Source organism: Ranitomeya variabilis, chromosome 8, assembly GCF_051348905.1.
Source record: "Ranitomeya variabilis isolate aRanVar5 chromosome 8, aRanVar5.hap1, whole genome shotgun sequence".
NCBI classification, from domain to species: domain Eukaryota; kingdom Metazoa; phylum Chordata; class Amphibia; order Anura; family Dendrobatidae; genus Ranitomeya; species Ranitomeya variabilis.
The window spans coordinates 185,487,148-185,507,790 of NC_135239.1; the positions used below are offsets into that span (position 1 = coordinate 185,487,148).

Here is a 20,643-nt window from a genome sequence, read left to right on the forward strand (position 1 = left end):
TCTATTCCCTCTGAAATCCCTGAGTTCCTGTCTGATTATCGTGACGTCTTTGAAGAACCCAAGCTGGGTTCACTACCTCCGCACCGTGAGTGCGATTGTGCTATAGATTTAATCCCGGGTAGTAAATACCCAAAGGGTCGTTTATTTAATCTGTCTGTGCCTGAACATACTGCTATGCGAGAATATATAAAGGAGTCCTTGGAAAAGGGACATATTCGTCCATCGTCATCTCCCTTAGGAGCCGGTTTTTTCTTTGTGTCAAAAAAAGACGGCTCTTTGAGACCATGTATTGATTATCGGCTTTTGAATAAAATCACGGTTAAATATCAATACCCATTGCCATTGCTGACTGATTTGTTTGCTCGCATAAAGGGGGCCAAGTGGTTCTCTAAGATTGATCTCCGTGGGGCGTATAATTTGGTGCGGATCAGGCAGGGGGATGAGTGGAAAACCGCATTTAATACGCCCGAGGGCCACTTTGAGTATTTGGTGATGCCTTTTGGTCTTTCTAATGCCCCTTCAGTCTTCCAGTCCTTTATGCATGATATTTTCCGCGATTTTTTGGATAAATTTATGATAGTGTATCTGGATGATATTCTGATTTTTTCGGATGACTGGGACTCTCATGTCCGGCAAGTTAAGAGGGTTTTTCAGGTTTTGCGGTCTAATTCTCTGTGTGTCAAGGGTTCTAAGTGCGTTTTTGGGGTTCAGAGAATTTCCTTTTTGGGATATATTTTTTCTCCCTCTTCCATTGAGATGGATCCTGTCAAGGTTCAAGCTATTTGTGATTGGACGCAGCCCTCTTCTCTTAAAAGTCTTCAGAAATTTTTGGGCTTTGCCAACTTTTATCGTCGATTTATTTCTGGTTTTTCGGATGTCGTTAAGCCATTGACCGATTTGACTAGACAGGGTGCTGATGTTGCTAATTGGTCCCCTGATGCTGTGGAGGCCTTTCAGGAGCTTAAGCGCCGTTTTTCTTCTGCCCCTGTGTTGCGTCAGCCTGATGTGACTCTTCCTTTTCAGGTTGAGGTCGACGCTTCTGAGATCGGAGCTGGGGCAGTGTTGTCGCAGAAAAGTTCTGACTGCGCCGTGATGAGGCCTTGTGCCTTCTTTTCCCGTAAATTTTCGCCCGCTGAGCGGAATTATGATGTTGGGAATCGGGAGCTTTTGGCCATGAAGTGGGCGTTTGAGGAGTGGCGCCATTGGCTCGAGGGGGCCAGACATCAGGTGGTGGTATTGACTGACCACAAAAATTTGATTTATCTTGAGACCGCCAGGCGCCTGAATCCTAGACAGGCGCGCTGGTCATTATTTTTTTCTCGGTTTAATTTTGTGGTATCGTACCTACCAGGTTCTAAGAATGTTAAGGCGGATGCCCTTTCTAGGAGTTTTGAGCCTGATTCACCTGGCAACTCTGACCCCACAGGTATTCTTAAGGAGGGAGTTATCTTGTCAGCTGTTTCTCCAGACCTGCGGCGGGCCTTGCAGGAGTTTCAGGCGGATAGACCGGATCGTTGTCCGCCTGATAGGCTGTTTGTTCCTGATGATTGGACCAGTAAAGTCATCTCTGAGGTGCATTCTTCTGCGTTGGCAGGTCATCCTGGAATTTTTGGTACCAGGGATTTGGTGGCAAGATCCTTCTGGTGGCCTTCCCTGTCACGAGATGTGCGAGGCTTTGTGCAGTCTTGTGACGTTTGTGCTCGGGCCAAGCCTTGTTGTTCTCGGGCTAGTGGATTATTGTTGCCCTTGCCTATTCCTAAGAGGCCTTGGACACACATCTCGATGGATTTTATTTCAGATCTGCCTGTTTCTCAGAAGATGTCTGTCATCTGGGTGGTGTGTGACCGTTTTTCTAAGATGGTTCATTTGGTTCCCCTGCCCAAATTGCCTTCTTCTTCCGAGTTGGTGCCCCTGTTTTTTCAAAATGTTGTTCGTTTGCATGGTATTCCTGAGAATATCGTTTCTGACAGAGGAACCCAATTTGTGTCTAGATTTTGGCGGGCATTTTGTGCTAGGATGGGCATAGATTTGTCTTTTTCGTCTGCTTTTCACCCTCAGACTAATGGCCAGACCGAGCGGACTAATCAGACCCTGGAGACATATCTGAGGTATTTTGTGTCTGCTGACCAGGATGATTGGGTTGCTTTTTTGCCATTGGCGGAGTTCGCCCTCAATAATCGGGCCAGCTCTGCCACCTTGGTTTCCCCGTTTTTCTGTAATTCGGGGTTCCATCCTCGATTTTCCTCCGGTCAGATGGAATCCTCGGATTGTCCTGGAGTGGATGCGGTGGTGGAGAGATTGCATCATATCTGGGGGCAGGTGATGGACAATTTAAAGTTGTCCCAGGAGAAGACTCAGCTTTTTGCCAACCGTCACCGTCGTGTTGGTCCTCGGCTTTGTGTTGGAGATTTGGTGTGGTTGTCTTCTCGTTTTGTCCCTATGAGGGTCTCATCTCCTAAGTTTAAGCCTCGGTTCATCGGTCCGTATAAAATATTGGAGATTCTTAACCCTGTTTCCTTCCGTTTGGACCTCCCTGCATCCTTTTCTATTCATAACGTTTTTCATCGGTCGTTATTGCGCAGGTATGAGGCACCGGTTGTGCCTTCCGTTGAGCCTCCTGCTCCGGTGTTGGTTGAGGGTGAGTTGGAGTACGTTGTGGAAAAAATCCTAGACTCCCGTGTTTCCAGACGGAGACTCCAGTATCTGGTCAAGTGGAAGGGATACGGCCAGGAGGATAATTCTTGGGTCACTGCATCTGATGTTCATGCCTCTGATCTGGTTCGTGCCTTTCATAGGGCCCATCCTGATCGCCCTGGTGGTTCTGGTGAGGGTTCGGTGCCCCCTCCTTGAGGGGGGGGTACTGTTGTGAATTTGGATTCTGGGCTCCCCCGGTGGCTACTGGTGGAATTGAACTTGTGACATCATCTTCCCTGTTCACCTGTTCTGATTAGATCTGGGTGTCGCTATATAACCTGGCTTCTCTGTTAGATGCTTGCCGGTCAACAATGTTATCAGAAGCCTCTCTGTGCTTGTTCCTGCTCCCAGACATCTACTAGATAAGTTGGACATTCGTCCATGTTTTGTTTTTGTATTTTGGTTCCAGTTCACAGCTGCAGTTTCGTTACTGTGTCTGGAAAGCTCTTGTTGATCAGGAATTGCCACTCTGGTATTATGAGTTAATGCCAGAGTCCTAAAGTAATTTCTGGATGTGTTTTGTTAGGGTTTTCTACTGACCATGAAAGTATGCTTTCTGTCTTCTGCTATCTAGAAAGCGGACCTCAAATTTGCTAAAACTATTTTCCTGCTGCGTTTGTTGTTTCATCTCATATCACCGCCAATATATGTGGGGGGCTTCTGTCTCCTTTTGGGCATTTCTCTAGAGGTGAGTCAGGTCTTATATTTCCCTCTGCTAGCATTATTTAGTTCTCCGGCCGGCGCTGGGCATATAGGGATAAAAAGTAGGACATGCTACCTGGCTACTTCTAGATGATGCGGTAGGTTTAGTTCATGGTCAGTACAGTTACATCTTCCAAGAGCTTGTTCCTATAGAGGCTTATGCTAGTTCTCTGGCCATGGAGATCATGACACTTACCCCATGTGCAGGGCACTGCAGTATCCATAGTTACGACCACTAGCAACTAGTTAACTGTCACTGTATGAGTGGTTGTAACCATGGACACCTAAGCTACTGCAATGCCCTGCATATGGGGTTAGTCACAAAACGAATCAGAAGAACTATACTACATTTCTAATTGGAGGTATTTGCTAATATTATTATTATTATACCTACTACATATTGGGATAGGATCTTGGAGATGAGAATACCCCTTTAATTCACATGATGCAGATTTTCATTGCCAATTCCACACTGAAAATTTACAGACATATACATGCGGACACAGTTTCAAAAACAGGACATGCGGCAGATTTTAATTGGGATTGGTCATAGATTTGATACGAATTTTTTAAATTTTTTTTGCTCGTAACCAATTTTGGTCTCAATGGGTGAAAAACTGCAGTAAAAATACTAAAAGAATTGCCATGCTACATTTTTAAAGACCACAAGTTAAAAATCAAAATGTAAGGAAAAGAGACGCAGCAGGTGAATGAGATTTTAGAAATCTCATTCATTTTTCTGTTCTGTAAAAAAAAAGGCAGCTAAACAAAAAGCACGGAGAAAAGCATCAAAAACGCAATGTGTGAAAAAGCACTTAGGCCTTGGGTTCATCCATATGTTTACACCAGAAAACTGGAGTAAAACACTTTGAAAGTTTGTAAAGTGCTTGCGCAAAGTGAAGGCGCGCAACAATTTAGTGACCTACATTTTCACGTAAATTTTGGACAGCTCGGGCAAAATAAGTGACACTGGAGAGATGCCAGGAGAGGGCAAATTCATCACAAGCGGCAGTGTTTGTTATGTCGCTGACTGGAGTAACATTTCTGACAAGGCGCACACCACTGATGAGAGGCGCCACATTCATTAAGTGGCATGCACCCCATAATGAATTTACTGCATCTTACTCCTGCGCGCCCCTCGTTAAGACGGGCTTTCAAAATGCCAATCTTCGCGAATCAGAGTCTTAGCGTATGTTCACACTTTCAAAATTGGGTGCGGATCGGCAGTGCAAATTCTGCACCGCAGATACGCAGCAATTTACAGTACAATACAAGTGAATGAGGTTTTTGAAATCCCGCTTCACATGTTTTGCAAAAAAATTTAGACCAAGGGCAGAAACAAGCAAACCGCATTATGAGTCAATGGTGTCTGTAGGATCTGCCATACAATAGATTCAGCTGCTTGGTTTTAGTCCCAGTATGAGTGGAAGCCACAGCAGTAAATCTAGAAATTAATGTTTAAATTAAAGAGGACCTGTCAATTGCTAAGAAGGTGAGTTAAATACCTTATTATTATTATCCCTGAGTTCCCCTGATTCTGCCGCTCTTTTCCATTTTGCTCTGTGTCGCTCCATTGCAGAGATATTCACATTTGTTGTTTTTGGAGCGCAGTATGTGAAATCTCAGCTTGCAGACCGACTGGGTGTTTCTTCAGAGTCTTCCTTGCGGGTCGCGCTCTTTGACCACACCCTCCCAGACGCTGCCAATCACAGCTCGGCTGAGACTGATAGACTGTTGTGATTGGCAGCGCCTGGGAGGAAGGGTTGAAAGCTCACACCCCCATAGAAGTCTGTGAAGAAACACCAGGCTGCACTACAAGCCGAGATTTCACTCCAGCAAATGTGAATATCTCTGTAATGGAGCGATGAAGCATGAAAAGGAAAACCGTGGCAGAATAGGGAAAACTCTGAGATTTTTTTTAGACATTTAACTAGACATTTAACTAAGTTTTTTTAAGCAAGTAGCAAGTTTGCTCTATTGAGATCTTCGAGCATGGGGAGAGGATCCTGCTGCAGCTATTTGCCTTACAGCCATCCTTAGGACACAGAAGAGAAAGGGGAACATGTCTGATCTCCCGAGATTTCTCTATATTTTTCTTAATTTTTTTTTTCATTATGATAGGAGAAAACAATAAGCAGGACTTTGAGGTTGTGTCGGGGCTGTAGAATAGTTTGTTTTCAATCATTGCATGTTTCATCACATTCACGCCGCTCTCATTTAACTCGATCAAACACCTTTATGAGGGTCGATCTTTATTTTTGTTGCTTTTTATCCAGGCTGGACTAAGAACACTTCATGACATTGGCCCTGAAATTCGTCGAGCAATATCATGTGACCTGCAAGATGACGAGCCGGAGCAAAACAACCACGAGGAAGAAGAAGATGATATATACAGGGTAGTTATAAGACTCGCCACTTACAACGTTAGAGTAACACAGATGGAGAGTGGTAGGAACTGGAAACAATGCTCAAATTAAGCGTCCTGAACTTTAGGCTTAGTCCGCAGACTAGGCTCAATTGTTCTGACAATGTAGCACCGGTTTAGCTTTAGAGTTAAAGTAGCACTCTAGAAAATTATATTTTTGCACCTGTAATTCCAGTTTACCAGTAATATTCTTGGTATGTAATTTGTTTCACCCCAACTCAGCTGCAACCTTTGATTATGGGCAGCTGTCATCTCTAGTGTGACCACCGCTCCAGTTCATGATCTTATGTGTAAACAGTAGGTCAATCTCTGACTTCTTATGAAAAAAAGAACGACATGATTGCCATCAAATACCTCCAGGCAGCTCTTAGACATCACCCCTTCCTAGCCATCACCTCCTCTTTGTATCTATTTATATCTGCCTTATATCAGGGCAGTAATATGGTAAGTAGTTGAGTTCACACAGTGATTACCAGCAGAGTTATACAGCTCCCCTGACTCACACTGCTTGTTTATAATATCTGTGAGTACTGTGTGCAGATTATCCTTTGTATTTCAAGAGCTTTAGCCTGCCTTCTGCTTGTAAGAGCTGCTTTGTATAAACTTATTACAAGCAGGAGGCAAGCTGAAAATGCAACACATAGGATATAATTAGTCTTTGCAATAGGAGTCAGGGGAAGGCTAATTAATGTTAAGGTTCTCATACATATTAGATAAAAGTCATCTGAAACCTGATGGTTTTAGCAGGACCAGACGACCTGCTGACATGCATGGGCACTTCCCAACTCTCCCCTGACATTTGATGGGGAGAGAAGGATCGGGCAATGTGAATTTCCATGCCTCTTTCTTTTTAAGGGAAGATATGCTGCTCTTTGTTGGTCAAGACATGAGAATCCTAAACTACACAACCTTTTGAATGCTACATCTATCCAAGTGACATCCTTGAGATGAGAACACGATGCAAACAGGAGAATAAAATGCATAAATTGTAATTAAAAAAAAATGGACCATGCATTGCAGTGGGGAGATGTAGATATATGGAATGAAATGTCTTTTTCTAACTTTGGCTTCTTGAAATCTTTTTGTTTGCAGAGAAATGGTGGTCTGTTTGGAAACCATGTCAATCACGTGGCCAATGATAGACGTGATTCCTACCAGCAAACCAATACCACCCGGCGTCCCTTACATGTGCAGCGACCCTCGATACGCTCGGGCAGCGACACTGACAAGTCTATGTATTCCCATGCTGGAAACTCCATACATCACAACCATCATAACCACGAATACTCTGGGAAACATGTGTCCAACTCCACAAATGCCAACCTAAATAATGCCAACGTGTTCAAACCTATGAATGGGAAACATGCCAGTCTGTTAGTCCGTGATCACACGTCCCAGAACGGTTACTACCCGTATGCTAGAAATGACTACGAGAAACCAAGAAAGTCCAGTATAAAGAGGTAATGCCCATGTTAAGAGTTCAGGTGTGTTTGTTATATGGGGTTAACACAGGAGCACACGGGGCAGAGCTGGTTCTAGTTCGGGGCATGAGAAGTTGGTATGTGAAACTGAGAGTTAAAGAACACCAATCAGACAGATTGAACGAGGCACAATCTAGAGGAGTGATCTTTAAAGGGAATCTGTCACCAGATTTTTGCTATGTAATCTGAAAGGAGCATGGTGATGTAGGGACTGAGACTCTGATTCCAGTGATATATCACTTGCTGTCATTCTGATCCAATCAGTTTTCTCTGCTGCAGTTCTCTGAATGCGGAGCTGTGTATAACCCCGCCCACACAAGTGATTGGCCGCATTCTTTGAACAGTAACAAAAAGCTGCCAATCAGTGATGAGGGTGGGGTTACTCTGAGCAGTTGACTAGGAGGCACAAGACACCTAGTCCTGTAGTGTTAATCTCCTGCTGGTAAAACACTGACTGTATTGAAACAGCAACACACAGCCTAATAAGTAACACATTGATGGAATCGCGGTCTCAGCCCCTGTATCATGTTGCTTCCAGAATACATTGCAAAAAGCTGCTGATAGATTCCAGTTAAAGGATATGCCCACCATATTCCTGTTGGACGTTTGGTAGAACAAAGGGGCGCAGCTACCGTAGTGATCAATGTGAGTGAATACAGCTGGGAATTACAGCCCCATAAAGGCTTTGTTCTCATGGATGATAAGTACATATACCCCTCGAGATAACGCAATTATTAAAAAGAGGTTACACATTTAGTAAATTTAGGCCTATCCTTCAGGTTTCAGGCAGGTTCATACATTGCTTGTGCCATATTTATCAGCCGCGATGCAATATCAACATTTCAAAAGGCTGGAAGACCCCCTTTAAATTGTTTATTATTTCATAGTCATTGCATTAGTTGTATATCGGTAAAATAAAGCTATATTTTACATAATGAATAGTTTTACACATCTTCGATTTGGGCAAAATGACACAAAAAATCCCTAAATTGCTTTTTCCTCCCATAGGTTTTTATTTATAGGAGCTAATAATTTGCTGGTCCATAATGGATATATGTTAATGTGTGGGCTGTGTTCACACTGGGGCTATCTTTTATGCTACTGATCCAGTAGACCGTGATGTCTGCTATAAACTGAAGCCATGATCAAATGTGGACAAAGCCACACTGATAAGTTATAACTAGAAATGCTCGGCCCCATGATGTGGTCAGGGGATCCTACCCTAAACCAGGTCTATGATCTGACACATGGACTTAGGTGAGGACCCCCTGGAGCGGCTGCTGAATGCGGATGAAAGCGGCTGATGTGGTCGGGAGATCCTATGCTAAACCAGGTCTATGATCTGACACATGGGTTTAGGTGAGGGCCCCCTGGTGCGGCTTCTGCATATGGATGAAAGCGGCTGATGTGGTCAGGGGATCCTACCCTAAACCAGGTCTATGATCTGACACATGGGTTTAGGTGAGGGCCCCCTGGAGCGGCTGCTGCATACGGATGAAAGCGGCTGTTGTGGTCAGGGGATCCCACCCTAAACCATGTTTATGATCTGACACATGGGTTTAGGTGAGGGCCCCCTGGTGCTGCTTTTGAATGCGGATGAAAGCGGCTGATGTGGTCAGGGGATCCTACCCTAAACCAGGTCTATGATCTGACACATGGGTTTAGGTGAGGACCCCCTGGAGCGGCTGCTGCATACGGATGAAAGTGGCTGATGTGGTCAGAGGATCCTACCCTAAACCAGGTCTATGATCTGACACATGGGTTTAGGTGAGGGCCCCCTGGAGCGGCTGCTGCATACGGATGAAAGCGGCTGATGTGGTCAGGGGATCCTACCCTAAACCAGGTCTATGATCTGACACATGGGTTTAGGTGAGGACCCCTGGAGCGGCTGCTGCATACGGATGAAAGTGGCTGATGTGGTCAGAGGATCCTACCCTAAACCAGGTCTATGATCTGACACATGGGTTTAGGTGAGGGCCCCCTGGAGCGGCTGCTGCATACGGATGAAAGTGGCTGATGTGGTCAGAGGATCCTACCCTAAACCAGGTCTATGATCTGACACATGGGTTTAGGTGAGGGCCCCCTGGAGCGGCTGCTGCATACGGATGAAAGTGGCTGATGTGGTCAGAGGATCCTACCCTAAACCAGGTCTATGATCTGACACATGGGTTTAGGTGAGGGCCCCCTGGAGCGGCTGCTGCATACAGATGAAAGCCGCAGACACCCACCACAGAGTACGAATAAGCCCTTAAGGGGTATTCGCTTCAGTGCACTCGCTCATGGGTCCATTTTTTGGGCTGCACTATGGGGTCTTACCATTATAGCTGCCCACAGACAACAAGAGTTTGGTGCTGCAGTGCTCAGCCTCCGGTGGGTTTCTCCCTGGCACAGAGGATCACTCATGGCATGTGCCACCTAGCCGTCAATGACTCTTCTTATCTGGGCACCAATCATGGGCAGGTTTATTCCATTCTGTCCGGCTTCATAGATCAATGGGTGCAGGAGCTGTGGAAGCAGAAGTTTGGGGGTGATTTTGGGTATACGCCTTTGTTTTCTCACCCTCATCTGGGCGCCATTCTTTACGCCCCTATATCTGAGCACTGTTGTTATCTTGTATATGGCACTAATTGCATGAAGTGTTAATCTTTCTCTTCTTAGACCCTCTACAGGTCAGTTTCTTCTTCTTTTTCACTGCATTTGTGCCACTTTGTGCCGTCTAGATATGTAATAACTGATATTTATTCCCTGTCTAATAAATATCTTCCCATATTTGTATGGCTTTCGTGGATAGGACCCGCTATTATGAGAGTTATATTAGGTATGTTCCTCTGTGTCCGTGGGTGAGATAGCTGCTTGTGCCATACAATATATGCGAAGGCGAGTAGTTATTACATGCCCGGCTGTAGTGTCTGCATGCTGTGTATTGTATATACCGTATACCATTCACTGCCAACCACGACTTGGTCTCAAAGCCGATGACGAGTTTGATTATTCCAAATCCTCAACCTAAAATTTGCCAATCACAGATTTTTAGAAAAAAATTGGCTCATGTCCATGTACCAGCAGAATTATGAGCAGGGGGGCATTATTATTATTATTATTATTATTTATTTATATAGCACCATTGATTCCATGGTGCTGTACATGAGAAGGGGTTACATCAAAATACAAATATCACTTACAGTAAACAAAACTAACAATGACTGACTGGTACAGCGGGAAGAGGACCCTGCCCTTGCGGGCTTACATTCTACAGGATTATGGGGAAGGAGACAGTAGGTCGAGGGTTGCAGTAGCTCCATTGGTGTTGAGGTGGCCGTGTAGTCTTTACAGGCTGTAAGCTTCTTTGAAGAGATGGGTTTTCAGGTTTCTTTTGAAGGATCCAAAAGTAGTGGATAACCGGATGTGTTGGGGCACTGAATTCCAGAGGATGGGTGATATTCGGGAGAAGTCTTGGATGCGATTGGGTGAGGAGCGAATAAGCGTGGAGGAGAGGAGGAGGTCTTGGGAGGACCGGAGATTACGTGAGGGAAGATATTGAGAGATTAGTGTGGAAATATACGGAGGAGAAAGATTATGGATGGCTTTGTAGGTCAGTGTTAGTAATTTAAACTGGATACGCTGAGAAATTGGGAGCCAGTGAAGGGATTTGCAAAGAGGGGAAGCAGGAGTGTAGCGAGGAGAGAGATTAATTAGTCGGGCAGCAGAGTTAAGGATGGACTGGAGGGGTGCGAGAGTGTTAGAAGGTAGGCCACAGAGGAGTATGTTGCAGTAGTCGAGGCGGGAGATGATTAGGGCATGCACGAGCATTTTGGTAGAGTGTGGGTTGAGGAAAGGACGGATTCTGGAAATATTTTTGAGCTGGAGGCGACAGGAGGTGGCGAGAGCTTGGATGTGCGGTTTGAAGGACAGGGCAGAGTCAAGGGTTACTCCGAGGCAGCGGATTTTGGGGACAGGGGAAAGTGTGATTTCATTTATTTTGATAGATAGATCAGGTAGGCAAGATATGCGAGAGTGAGGAAAGATAATTAGTTCAGATTTGTCCACATTGAGCTTGAGGAAGCGAGAGGAGAAGAAGGAGGATATGGCTGATAGACACTTTGGGATTCTGGAGAGCAGGGAGGTGACATCTGGACCAGAGAGGTAGATCTGAGTGTCATCGGCATATAAATGGTACTGGAAGCCATAGGACCTTATGAGTTGTCCCAGGCCGAGTGTATAGATTGAGAAGAGTAAGGGTCCTAGGACAGAGCCTTGAGGGACACCAACAGAGAGGGGGCGAGATGAAGAGGTAGTATGGGAGTAGGAAACGCTAAATGTGCGGTTGGTAAGGTATGAGGAGATCCAAGATAGGGCGAGGTCTTTGACCCCAAAGGAAGAGAGGATCTGTAGTAGGAGGCAGTGGTCAACTGTGTCAAAGGCAGAGGACAGGTCTAGGAGGAGGAGAATAGAGAACTGTCTGTTAGCTTTGGCTGTAAGTAAGTCGTTAGTAATTTTGGTCAGGGCAGTCTCAGTGGAATGGTGGGGACGGAAGCCAGATTGTAGGTTGTCGAAGAGAGAGTTAGATGCAAAGTGAGAGGAAAGTTCAGCATGGACGTGCTGCTCAAGGAGTTTGGATGCATTAAAGGCCGCACGTGTCACCATCACATCGCAACAGGTGATATCTGCAGCGTAAATTGTCGTTCCGCATTACATCTGCAGCGCCATTTTGCTGATTTTCCCTGTAGCGTGGTAATGAGATTTTGGGAACATATTCCTGGGAACGTACCCTTACAGAAATACTTTCGTTCCCCATAAAATATTTCTGCTGCAGCATTTTCTTTTGGTACTGTGCATTGTGCTGTTCCTCGTGGGCGGTATTATGCTAATCTCCATAGGGTGAGCATTGACCAATCAGTATTGATAATATCAGACCCTGTATGGATATAACTCATGGAACCAGATCCACAAAGTAGACAAGCCAATCATTGTCCAACTAGTTTATAATTGGTGAAGAAAGATTGATCTTTGTCTTTTTTCAGCCTGAGTGTTCATGGGAACACTTGTTCCTAATTACTGGTCCACCTAAATAGGCCGTCAATCATACGACGATCCAGCAGAACACTCGTTTGTCAGGTGCTATGATTTTTGTTCTCGGCAGCACATTGACCCATGTAAACAGGATGTGCTGCCGATAAGATGTTGCTGCATGGAGACAGAATGACCACATTAGGAATTGTTCTGTCCCCATTACTGTGTTGTTATCATAATGACCCCCAGTCGCTCCAATTCTAAGAGAACGCCGGGGAGCGCTGGCATTGAAGCTTTGGGTCTGGCGGAGTTATTATATATAAAAAGAAATGTTAAATTGGTTGCATGTTAAGATAGTTTTTTTTCTCCAAAAACAGCACTTCCTTAGTGTGAGGTTCTCGGGGAAAGCATAGGAATTTATTTTAAGGCACATCAATCTATACAGCACATGTACAGCCATCCTTTGTTAGAGATTGGACTCAACGAAGGTTCCTCTGATGAGCCGGTCCAACTTTTTGTCTTAGGCCACGTTCACACGTTCAGTATTTGGTCAGTATTTGTAGACCAAAACCAGGAATGGAACCTGGTTTTGGCTTACAAATACTGATGTCAAATACTGACCAAATAATGAGCGTGTGAACTTGGCCTTCCTTCCACGTCCATATTTCAAGGCCTGTGTGCGGACCACAGTTTGACCGAGGTCTCCTGATTTGAACCATCACCCTGTTATCCGTCAGAGCCTGTTAGTGTGGGTCAGTAGACCTTCGGTGGTCCGCACATATGCAGATGTGTTAATTCGGCCTTAATCTCGGCACATGAAATTAGTAATATTTATTATTTAACCCATCAAGGACGGGAAACGCTCTCTGTGATCTGCTGCTTTTTATTACCTTAGATCGGAGTCTGGAGAAAGAAACCTACCGGTCATCTTCCGTGAAGATCCCGACTTCTTGGACTACAGCGAGGATCCTTACCTTGGGGAGCCGGAGTACTACAGTGGAGACGAGTGCTATGAGGAGGACATCATGCTCTCAGGAGACAGGTGCGAGGTCCAGCTCTTCATAATATCCAGTCTTTACTACCACTACAATTCCGGAAACTAATCACAACCCTTTATTCAGGCAACTGTATGAGGAACCAGCGTTGTATCCAGCCAACGACCTCGACTACGAGAGACCCAAAGGCTACCACCACCCGCACAGCTTCTTTGAAGAAGATGATCCTCACATATGTTATGAGTCTAGAAAGTCACCAAGACGGAGATTACTGCCCCCAACTCCTCCATGTGAGTAGATTCCCTACGAAGAGTCTGATCAGGAGATTTGGGCCATTTTTAAATTGACGACCTCATGAACCGTGCAGCTGCAGGGAGGGACTGGGGACGGCCGTGACCTCATTGTCTTGTTTTTTCTCCATTTTGCAGCAAACAGAAGATCTTCATTTAATTTTGAATGCCTCCGAAGACAAAGCAGTCAGGATGACATCCCTCTGTCCCCAGCCTTTCATCACCGCACGGCATTACCCCTCCATCTAATGCAGCAGCAGGTACATGTCTCACATTCGTACAGATGTTACATGCGTGTAATTGTGGCATGGCGACCTACCCCAACTCTACAAATCTTACTCCAGATTTGTGGTGAGGGGCACATGGAGGCACACGCCACTTCGCGCCTTGTCTGATTCAATAAGAGACATGCGTCTTTTAGTGAATCAGATGCCTCACCCTATACCCGAGACCCTCATCAAGACTGTTTTTTTACGGGCCATTAGGAGCCTAGTATTAGGCTACGTGCACACGTCCGGAATTGCCGTGGAATTTCAGCGGCAATTCCGGAACTCCCTGCCGCGGGAAAAACGCATGCGAAATTTGCGATTTACAAGTGTAATTAGATTGCAGAATGCTAGCGTTTTCCAAGCGATCTGTAGCATCACTTGGAAAACCGATTGACAGGTTGGTCACACTTGTCAAACATAGTGCTTGACAAGTGTGACCAACTTTTTACTATTGATGCTGCCTATGCAGCATCAATAGTAAAAAGATCTAATGTTAAAAATAATAAAAAAAAAAAAAAAAAAAATTGTGATATTCTCACCTTCCGGCGTCTCCAGTAGTCTTCCCGCTCATCGCGTTCCCAATAATGACTATAGCGCCAATGACCCCAGATGACGTAGCAATCTCGCTAGACCAGTACGTCATCACAGGTCATTGCCGCAAATCATCATTGGGAACGCGAGCATCGCGAGGAGCGGGAAGGCTGCCAGGGATAGTGGAAGGTGAGAATGTCACGATTTTTTATTCTTTTTTTTAAAACAATTATATGGTTCCCAGGGCCTGGAGGAGAGTCTCCTGTCCTCCACCCTGGGTACCAACCGCACATGATCCGCTTACTTACCGCATGGTGGGCATAGCCACATGCGGAAAGTAAGCGGATCAATACATTCCTATGTGTGCGGAATCACCGCGATTCCGCACAAAGAATGAACATGCTGCTTTTTTTTCCGGAATGCGATTCTGCCGTAGAAAAAAAACGCAACATGTGCACAAAAAATGTGGAATGCATTCTAATAATAGGATGCTTAATGTAAGCATTTTTTTAGTGGTTTTATCGAGTTTTTATCGCGAAAAAAACGTGAAAATTCCTGAACGTGTGCACACAGCCTTAGGCCTAGTGGCCGATATGAAAATGGCAAGATTTCTATTTTTCATATAGATCTTTCTAATAGATTGAAAAAAGTTATAAAAAAGTAATTTAAAGGGTTTGTTTCTGATTTATTAATGAAGATAAAATTGCAAAAGTGCTTATAAAAACACGCAACTTTGCAATTTACCTCTTATGAAAAATCTTATCTCTTCCCTAGAAAGGAGGGAATTTTAATCCTGTTGTATAGAGCTTGTTGCATAGGGCGAGTCTCGGAGTGGCCACTTGCTTAAGTCACTTCCAGGCTCCATGCTTTAGCGCCTGCTAGTGCAATTCTGAAGCTGGCGGGATCCACCGATTATCACCTATTAAGTGGATGGGTGCTCATTTTTGTAGACCGGACACCCGCTTTGAAGACGTTTGCGTCCTAAAAGTATGAAAGGTGTGGGACCTCTGTGACCCCCTAATACCCAGCCAGATAGAGATGAATGGGAGCGTCGGGCTGCAGCGGTCACGTCCCTGATGACGATCTGTCTCCTCGTGATATATTGGTCCATTTAAGTTTAATATGACATCTGTGCCCGCAGTAGCTTCACTTTAAAGCTGCATTTCCTGTTCTAGAGCCGCAAGACACGTTCAATTAATGTGACATTTTCCAGAATCTGTAGGTAATGCTGCTGCAAAGTCTCCATCTTCTCCGGGCTGTCACAAGTCATCTATGTCTGGACCACAGATCAGTCCTGGCTGCTCCTATTAATGAAGCGTAATTCTCCAATCTTTGTTCTCTCCATCCTGACAAATTACTGTTTCTTCCTGTGACGCAGCCCAGTCACCTTGTGGCGGGGCAGTGTAATGAGATCTGTGTCCTTAGTCCTGCGATTCATCATCATCAAATGTATTAATGTCTCAAAGCCTTAGCTCCATCCTGGTGACTATTAATGGTCAGCTCTGAAGTGGTGATTCTACGATAACTGAGCAAATGTTGTACTGAAATTATATCTATAGGTACCGAGAGTGAGAATGTAATCAAAGCTGCCGCACTGGACTTGCCATAAATATAAATATATTTTTTTTAACCTGGTATAAATGCTGCTGTTCTCCTGAATCCGGCGATGTTTTTCTTTTGTTCCTACGTCTCTCCATTCCTGAGATATAGCCAACTCTTCCCTGTATATAAATCTAGTATTTTTTAGCCAAGTAGGTGTGTCTTTTCAGAGGATCACCCCTTATTGGCTTAAAATACTACTTTATATAAACAGAAGATGGGGCTGTATCTCAGGAGCGTAGAGGCTCAAGGAAAAAATGAAGATTTTGGGCACCTACTGTAAAATCTTGCTCGGAGCCTTCATTGGGGGACACTGGAACCATGGTGTATGCTGCTGGCACTGGGAGGTTGACACTATGCAAACAAAGTTATCTCCTCCTCAGGAGTATAATATACCCACCAACTGACTAGAAGCTAGTCAGTTAGTGAGAAAGCAGTAGGGGAAGTGACATGAATACAACAATCATAACATAACCTAAAACCATCAGTAAACAAGGGTGGGTGCTGTGTCCCCCAATGAAGGCTCCGAGAAAGAGATTTTATGGTAGGTACCCAAAATCTTAAATTTCTGTATCGCTTCAGTGGGGGACACAGGAAACCTTGGGTTCTCCAAAAGCAGTTCCAAGGGTGAGGAAAAGGAGTAGTATCCTTCAAGTCAGAGCTTGGGTCACTGTGGCTTGCTGGTCCTTTCTACCAAGGTTCGGATCCAACGAGGCGTAGGAGTGAACTCTGTAGAACTTGGCAAAAGTATGAATGGAGGACCATGTAGCAGCCTCGCAAATCTGTCACTAAGCTAAAACTGATCAGCTTTGTGCCAGTTGGTGGGTGTAACTTTTTTGCCTAGTGGCTGCGGCATACACCCATGGTTTCCTGTGTCGGCCAATGAAGGCCAGATTCAGGAGAACTGCGACATTTACATCACATACAAATATGTATATTTATGGAAAATGACTGACTATGGCTGAACTCTTATCAGAAGCTCCTGAGACCCAGTGATAGGTTGTATGGCTCCCACCTGCCAAATACCGGAGTGTGGGGTCTTTGGACGTCTCTGGCACCATGCGCCGGTGTGACTGCTTCCTCTGCCCCTCTATAAACTACCTCCTGTAAAACGGTAGGTACAAGTAATGTAAGGTTCTGGTATATTGTGGTGGACATTTACTGATCCAGATCCACCAGAGTTCTAGATCTTCACTATGGAGACTGCTTGGTGGAGGTGGATGGACCCCAAATGACCGGATCGTGGTCCATATCTCTAGTGGGGTATCCTGTTTTGATCCAGCTGACACGACGTGGACCATGCCGTCTGCGGCTGTACGTTCTATATCGGTGGCAGAAGCCACTGTCATTCTCGTCGGCTTCACGTTATTACTAATTGCTCCTAATGACAGAAGCGCTGTCTGTTGTAGTAATGAATTATTCATTCTTCCAGATTATGGCGGTGGCTGGTCTGGACTCCAGCAAAGCTCAGAAGCATTCGCCTTGTCGCTCTACTCGGTCTTGGGCTACTCCCCCGGCAACTCCCAACCACCGGGACCGTACCCCATTCTACACCCCTCTCATCCGGGTAGACCGCACCGAATCTAAGGAGCAAATGAATGGGAGTCTCCCCTCTTTGCAAAGGAGCTCATGGTACACAGACGACACAGATATTTCATATAGGACATTTACACAATCCAACCTGACTGTGCCCAACGAATTCAGGAACAAACAGAGCGACAAACAGAGGAGCGCAGACAGCCTTGTGGAAGCCGTAAGTCCCCCAGTAAAGGTTCAGAGCAACTCTTTCCTACTTTTAAAGTCTGAATCAAAGAGGACCTGTCACTCATGAGTACGGGCGATGAGACGGTTCATGGGCCAGTGAGTACATGAAGCCACCTGGTACATGGCACATCGCTGCTCCGTGGGCTTCACGCAGTGAGATCTCAGCAGCACAAGAATCAAACACTCTTAATGCATGGGGCAGAAATTGTATGTCTACTTCACAGTGCAGTCAGCACTTGTTATATTCTGTATCCTATACCAGTAGATGGAGAGAGGGTCTGCAGCTGAACCCCCAGGGGAGTAGAGATTTAATGGCGCTTCTGGAAATCCGACACTGCACATTCAGTGTGAATTCACCTTAGGATTCATTCAGAAGTCTGTGCTCCATCTCTGTTTTTCAAAAATAAATAAATCGGACTTCTGAATAGGGTCTTATGCTGATGACACAGAATTTGTCAGATAAATTCTGTCAAGTCCTGAAGAATTGATAATGGATTGTCTGGGGATAGGACTGTTACAATGTTATCTACCGTAAGTTGTAAAACGAAGGGAACAAGACGGTAAAGCAGAGGTGGCGGGTCACCCGTACAGAGGTGACCTATACGAAGGGGCTCATTTACACAGTCATTCATATCCATAGTTCTCATTCCTTAAAGGGAAGTCATCAGAAAATGACCTTATTGGTTAAATCAGGTTTTTATGTTAAATATATTTTTTTAAAAAAAATTGGCAAAATGTTATAAAATACAAAATAGAAAACTTCCAATTTTCACATTGGCCACTGGGCTTTTTTTTTAAGACTCTAACTTCCTGTTGTTTCAGGAATCATTACATGAACATTAGCAGCAATGAACAGGCCCTGCAATTTATATTGAAGCATCTAAGGAGCGTGTGCAAAGATCATTGTAAAGGGAGAGGGGATGAATGGTGGATCCTGTGTTATCAGCGAGGTGTTATCAGTCATTGCAGTCCTGCCTGTTATGATAAGGAGCCTGCTGAAAACTCCTCTTGAAAGGTCTAAAAAAGGAAAATTACCAATTTATTTATTTTTAAGCCTACAAAAAACAAGATTACTAATTCATTTATTTTTTTAATAAAGACCAAGATGTGAAAAAAACACATGAGACACAAAAACCTGATTTAAACAGTAGGTAATTTTCTGATGCCTCATTCAGATGTCCTTTCTTCTATCTTTCATGAATAAATGGACCGATTTCCATCAGTGTTTGGCGATTAGTTAGTTTTTACCATAAATGATTTTCTCATATACTAATTACATGCCCATTAAACTGTTAATAACGCACACAGATGCCATGCTTCTGCTTTCCGTGAGTTTCATGGACCCATAAGCTTGTATGGAGGATTTTGAGCCATGACGTGAATTGAAAAACGGATATGTTTCCGTGAATCGTTGTTTTTTTAGCGGCCACAACAGTCCGACAAAAAAAACAGACATGTGACCAGACACAGACTATAATGGATATGTCCAGTCCGCGGAAACACAGATAGGACGTCTGAATGGGTCCTAAACCTCCTCTTCTGTTCTTTTTCCCGTCTGTCGACAGTCTAAGCGTCAGCGTTTCCGCCGTAATCTCACGTCATCGCTTCTTCTCTCTCTTCCAGGTGCTAATATCAGAGGGTTTGGGAAGATACGCCCGAGATCCAAAATTTGTGTCTGCCACAAAACACGAAATTGCTGATGCCTGCGACATGACTATTGACGAGATGGAGAGCGCAGCCAGCAACCTCCTGAACGGCAGCATTCGAAACGGGACGGCGGGGGGCGATATGTTCCCCATTCTAAGCAGGAGAGACTACGATCTTCAAGACTTTGGCCCCGGGTACAGTGACGAGGAGCCGGAGACCAATAAATACGAAGAAGATTTAGCGGATGAAATGATTTGTATAACAACATTATAACAAAAAAAAATACAAAAACTGTAGAATTCTATAAAAAACAACAACAAAGAAAAAGTGCCTCTCGATCAGCGATGCATGGCACTACATGGGAGGACTGACCAGTCTGGATGGATAGGAGTGGTGGTGGGGGACAGCTTCCTGGCACATCCGGATGTTGGTAGATGACAACTCCCAATAGCCAAGTCCTGGAGGATGGCATGTCTACTAATGCAATGGCTCGACAAATGGTGACGGATGATGGTCAAACCATATTGTGCTATATATGAACAGTATGCCACATGTTGCACCTGAATCAGTGCTGCAAATATGTTACATATGGTGATGACAATCAAAATGCCCTCGTCATTACCCTCCGCCATATCAGATGCCTGGCTGCTACCGTCAAGTCTTTACCAGCGGTAGTACGGCTTCACCCTCTGCTACAGAGCGAGTGTATGGGTCCGCCCCAGCATGGACCTTGGATAATGTAAAGTTACCTTTACATAGAGAATATATCATTTCAATAGTCAACTTTTTTTTTTTACTATCATCTTAAAGGGCAAATGACACTGGAATAAGCTGCAAATAACGCACTGACACCCAGAAATCAAGTCGCTTAGATTTTCTGTAAATGACGTGTATCATACGAAGATTTGTATTTGTAAAGAGATGTTCTATATTTTGTAACCATTTACGGTAAAAACTGAACTGCAGCAATATCTTACTGGTTTCTGATTTTTATGTAGTTCTACCACGGGGAAAAAAAAAAAAACAGTTTAAAAATTGCAATTTATTTTTTATTTATTTCTTTGGAAATCCATAGAGAAATAGAACAATATATTCATAAGTCATGGAGAAAGAAAATTTTAAAATCAAAATGTATGAAGAAATTAAAAAAATATATATATTTTATGTCAAATTAAATATTATAAAACAGAAGATCTGCATAAGATATGCAATTATCAGAGTGATGTGACATTACTC

General features: G+C 44.4%; 1 protein-coding gene across 22 annotated transcripts in view; it reads left to right on the forward strand.

Annotated features, from left to right (window-relative positions):
* Positions 1–20,378, forward strand: part of CACNA1D (calcium voltage-gated channel subunit alpha1 D) — a 293,921-nt gene extending 273,543 nt beyond the window's left edge. For 21 of the 22 annotated variants that reach the window (XM_077278290.1, XM_077278291.1, XM_077278292.1 and 18 more), the window contains 8 exons: positions 5,673–5,792; positions 6,914–7,281; positions 10,094–10,120; positions 13,208–13,354; positions 13,434–13,597; positions 13,736–13,857; positions 17,429–17,749; positions 19,384–20,378. In XM_077278290.1, the coding sequence (XP_077134405.1) occupies positions 5,673–5,792; positions 6,914–7,281; positions 10,094–10,120; positions 13,208–13,354; positions 13,434–13,597; positions 13,736–13,857; positions 17,429–17,749; positions 19,384–19,680 (1,566 nt within the window). In that variant the 3' untranslated portion in view covers positions 19,681–20,378. The remainder of the gene's footprint in view (positions 1–5,672; positions 5,793–6,913; positions 7,282–10,093; positions 10,121–13,207; positions 13,355–13,433; positions 13,598–13,735; positions 13,858–17,428; positions 17,750–19,383) is intronic. The other variant, XM_077278306.1, reaches the window with a different exon arrangement.
* The last annotated feature ends 265 nt before the right edge of the window (positions 20,379–20,643 follow it).